The sequence below is a fragment of the Macrobrachium nipponense genome, chromosome 23, assembly GCF_015104395.2.
Source record: "Macrobrachium nipponense isolate FS-2020 chromosome 23, ASM1510439v2, whole genome shotgun sequence".
Taxonomy (NCBI): domain Eukaryota; kingdom Metazoa; phylum Arthropoda; class Malacostraca; order Decapoda; family Palaemonidae; genus Macrobrachium; species Macrobrachium nipponense.
This window is the reverse complement of record NC_061090.1, coordinates 11,768,858-11,773,303: the sequence shown is the minus strand read 5'-3', so window position 1 is coordinate 11,773,303 and position 4,446 is coordinate 11,768,858. Positions and strand designations below refer to the sequence as shown.

The window sequence follows — 4,446 nt, the reverse complement described above, 5'->3', positions numbered from 1 at the left end:
GTATGTGCATGACGCAAGACCTTGATAAAACTGAGAACGAAATATAAAAGTGAACGATATATAAAGACAGACGCTAAGGTATCAAGCGAGTTCTGCAGCGCCTGCGCAGTAGGGTTCGGCGAATCGATAACCAATTATGAAATCTTTTTCCGTCAACGCGCATAAACAAAAGCCCCGGATATTTCATTCGTTGCTTAGATACAAATCTAACTTTGCTATTTTTCTTTCCTAAACATTATTTTCATATCTTTGATGATTTAAAATAATATAGTTTTTAATATAGAGGTAGTTTTGCAGCTTTATCAACATTATCGTTTGATATCACTGACCGGGTCATTAATCATTCAGAATCCGGTCGTTATGGCAGCGTGGAGTAACTGAGAACGCTCGGCAAAATACTCAACTTCACGCCCAAGCACGCAAGTGCACTTCAATAAAAAACGTTCAGCGTCATGCACCTGATATAATACTTGAAAGTTCCATGATATATTTATCAATCATGGCCAAATAAAGGCTCTCTGCTCATCACTATATACAGACGCTTCTCACGGATGCAGCTGCCCAGCTCTGTGGACTGAAGAAAAAGTAACACACGGAACATTCGAGCGAGCAGCTCGTAGGTCAATATCTATAATCTGAAATGTGAACTGGATCCAACTGGATATATTGTTTTATGTGCGTGCCCTTTGAATCTATAGAATGGTGGATGTACCTTGACACTAAGGCACTCAGCACAGGAGTCAACGAATAGAAATATTCACACGCATACACTCACAGGAGGTTATATATATATATATATATATATATATAGATATATATATATATATATATATATATATATATATATATATATATATATATATATATATATATATATATGTATCTATATATGTATATTCATATATATATATATATATATATAGATATATATATATATTCATATATATATATTTATACATATATATATATATATTCATATATATATAGATTCATATATATATATATATATATATATATAGATATATATATATAATATATATATATATAGTATTACACACTCATACGAATTTCTGTCGTCAGCGTGATCCATATACATGCATTGAGCTACGAATGTCCTTTAATATGTCAACATATATGAAAATATATTAATTCCGAGGTAGAACGAATTGGATATTAATGGACATTTCTAGCTTAATTCGCGCACAACCGCGCACACACACACACACCCACACACTTAGTATGTATATTATATATATTATATATATATATATATATATATATATATATATATATATATGTATTTACATTTAAAAAAAATCACAGTAGGTGTACGTGACTCCGTTAAATAAGCGAATACCACAGGAAAATGACATTGTCGTTCCTTGACAACTCTTAGTATAGACGAAAGCGCTTGGATTTCTGCCCATCATTTTCCTGTGGTATTCGCTTATATAATTATGTGCATGTTTGTCGTATATCTTCTTTTTTGAGGCAAGCATGACTGTGCCTTATTCAAGGGCTATAGCAACCCAGGGCGGTTTCCTATGGCTAGTCTGGATACTGTTACCAAGGTAAGAGTCTTTCCAAGTAAATTCACCTATTTAATACAAGTTCCTTAAGAATTATTATTTTGATAACAATGTTCATCTCTCACTGAGGCTAGTCTTTATTTTAGATTTTGTTTGGTTTTTATGAAGATTAATTCATCCACTGCTCATCAAAAGGAAACAGGAATACAATGCCTTCCTGAATAAAGCAGAAGGCCAATACTATATTCATTTAAAAGTTTGCGTAATAACTAGATGGATAAGAAACTGGTATGAAAAAAGGTTCTTTGCTGTTTAATAAAATGCAGTTTTTCTATTATATTAAGATAACTTGTTGTAATTCCCAATAGAATCAGAGATTTCACAGGTCTTTAATTACGCAATCTTCCTACAAATTAAATGTTTGAATTTGTTGCTAACTGCTTTTGATAGCGTAAAGCACAATGCCTAATGGTATGTGGCAGTATTGAATGGCGTTATTTTAATAAGCTCTTATTTTCAATGCCTGAAGGCACTTCATTTTCCCAGGCTCCAAGAAACTTATAGTATTACATTTGGATAAAATATTCAAAATGGCTCTTTTCTAATAGAAAGGAATACTTAAGACACAAGGAAAATAGTTTATCAGCAAACATTTCATATTGGAATGTACCACGCCACGGACAGATGTGCTAATATTCTGTTTCATTACCTACAGATGGCGGGGAAGTATATACAGGCATGTCTGGAAGGAAATGATTCTCTTCATTATCCTCTATTACTCAACAAGTGCTATTTATTGGTTTGCTCTCAGTGATAAATACAAAATGTGAGTTTTTAAGAGTGTATAAATCAAAGAATAATAGCTTTGCACGTGGTAACAATAATTTTTGAGGCCTGTAAATAAAGCAATCATAGTATTCTAGAACTTTGTAAGTTTTGCCATCTTATTTAGGATAGTCAGCGGTTAAGCTATGCCTAAATTAGATGAATATGATAAGGTACGTTTGTGTGTTTAAAATTTGGTTTGAATAAAAAATACAAATTGATCTAATCCAGCCACTTCTCTAAATGTTTGCCGTTTGACGCAACGAATTCTAAAAACAGTCCTCTTGAACAAAAGAAAATTTAAGGAAGTGACTAAAAATTTTTATGTTTTTTTTTTAATTGTTTTAAGGAAAGAAATTTTATTTAATATATTTTGTTTTAGTGGAAACTTGATGGGATTTCATCTTTGCTGAAAATACTGTTTTATATCCAACTCTTGTGTAGTGCATCTCGAACTCTTGTCAATAACTTTTTATTATAATCAAGGTTATTCTGCAGAGCGTTTTTGCTTCAGGCATCAGTAATAGTATATAGTTTCTCGAGAATTAAATGGCAATTCTCATTATTGTAATTAGAAATTAAAGTTCCATCAAGGGCTTTCTTTTAACCATTAAAAATAGGAACCTAAGTATGAGCTGGTTACGATTATCAGTTATGTTTATTTCTAAGTAGCTTGTTAAGTATGAATATTCAATATCAAATATGTGTGAAGAACACTATGGCTATTCAATTACTATATTAATATGAGTTGTACATGACGATGTTAATTTTTGTAATAAAAGAAAAATCTTTCAATCACATCAAATAGTCATCCTTAAGTCTCGTTTCCATCTCTGTAACGAAAACCCTGACAGGTTTGTCAACAACATCTACGAACTGATTCTAAATCAGATTTGCTTTGCGTAAGGATGAGTATCATCATAAAAACTTTGGGATAAAAGACTTGTCTGAGGAAGGGTTGGCCAGGGGATGAGTGCCACATTCATAGAATTCAATAATCTAGTAATTATAACACCTAACTAGCTGCATCATGTTCTCCTAAGTTACATTTTACTAGTTTGATCAGTTTTCAGAACTGGAATAGACATTTCATTTTCTACCATTTACAAATAAAGTATTCAGATATGTAGCAACTGAAAAATTGTTACCCAACTAAAGTGAGGAATTTGGATATCATCAAATGTGCAACCAAAGAGAACATAAATAGATAATATAAAAACATGTCATTCCAGAATATTTGAGGAAGTAGTGATTTACTGTTCGAAAATGAGCAGTTCACTCCCAGTTACGACCCTGTTAGGATTCTTCGTGACCAGCGTTTTCAAAAGATGGTGGGCAATCTTCCGAAATATCCCGTGGCCGGATCAAACAGCAATACTTACCACATCCTTTATAGGAGGACAGGTGAGTTACGCCTGTCCATTGATTGGTTTCCCACTATTAATTAGCAAAGACTAAAACCAATAGTTGCATTACCAGTTAATTATTGGAAAAGACATTCGTCTTTGTAAAACAAACCAGCAGAAATAATGGGTCAAATTAGTGTTTACAATTAAAAGCTTGAATGATGTACGATTGGAATTGGTCGAGTGATTTTGAAACAGTTGCTGGAAGAGTTTGAAAGTAAAGGGGAAAAGGATGCAACTGGAATTCATGGAACTAGAAAAGGCTTTTGGTCAAGTCAATAGAGAAGTGTTGAGGGCCCTCTGTGTAAAGGTTAAGCTGTTGAGAGTAGCAAAACAGTATCTAGTTTGGTTTTCAATTGAATTTTAAAAGCAAAGGCGTGTTATGTGTCCACTACTGCTTTATATCTTTGTCAACGAAGTGCAAGAAGACAGAAAGGACAGTGGAATATGAAAAGGCTAATACTGATTTGGAAATAGTCAGTGGAAACTGCGAAAACCAGTGAAAGACATCGAAAGTGCTCGCAAAGAAAACAGAAGTATTTTGTGTCAGTACACTGGAAACCTAAGAAGATGAAACAATAATTGTTATTATGGATGTTTGGAGGATGGAAGCAGTTGATTATAAATTTATATGGGCGTAAAAATAACAGATGATGGTAAAGATGAGAGAAGAGGTGAGGCAAACT

The 4,446-nt window shown here is 32.8% G+C and overlaps 1 protein-coding gene across 1 annotated transcript in view; it reads left to right on the top strand.

Moving 5' to 3' along the window:
- The first annotated feature begins 1,409 nt into the window (after positions 1–1,409).
- The window catches only part of LOC135196086 (bestrophin-3-like), a 10,861-nt gene continuing 7,824 nt past the window's right edge, over positions 1,410–4,446 (top strand). The window contains exons 1-3 of the mRNA XM_064222544.1: positions 1,410–1,571; positions 2,245–2,355; positions 3,587–3,758. Coding sequence (XP_064078614.1) covers positions 1,498–1,571; positions 2,245–2,355; positions 3,587–3,758 — 357 coding nt within the window. The 5' untranslated portion in view covers positions 1,410–1,497. The remainder of the gene's footprint in view (positions 1,572–2,244; positions 2,356–3,586; positions 3,759–4,446) is intronic.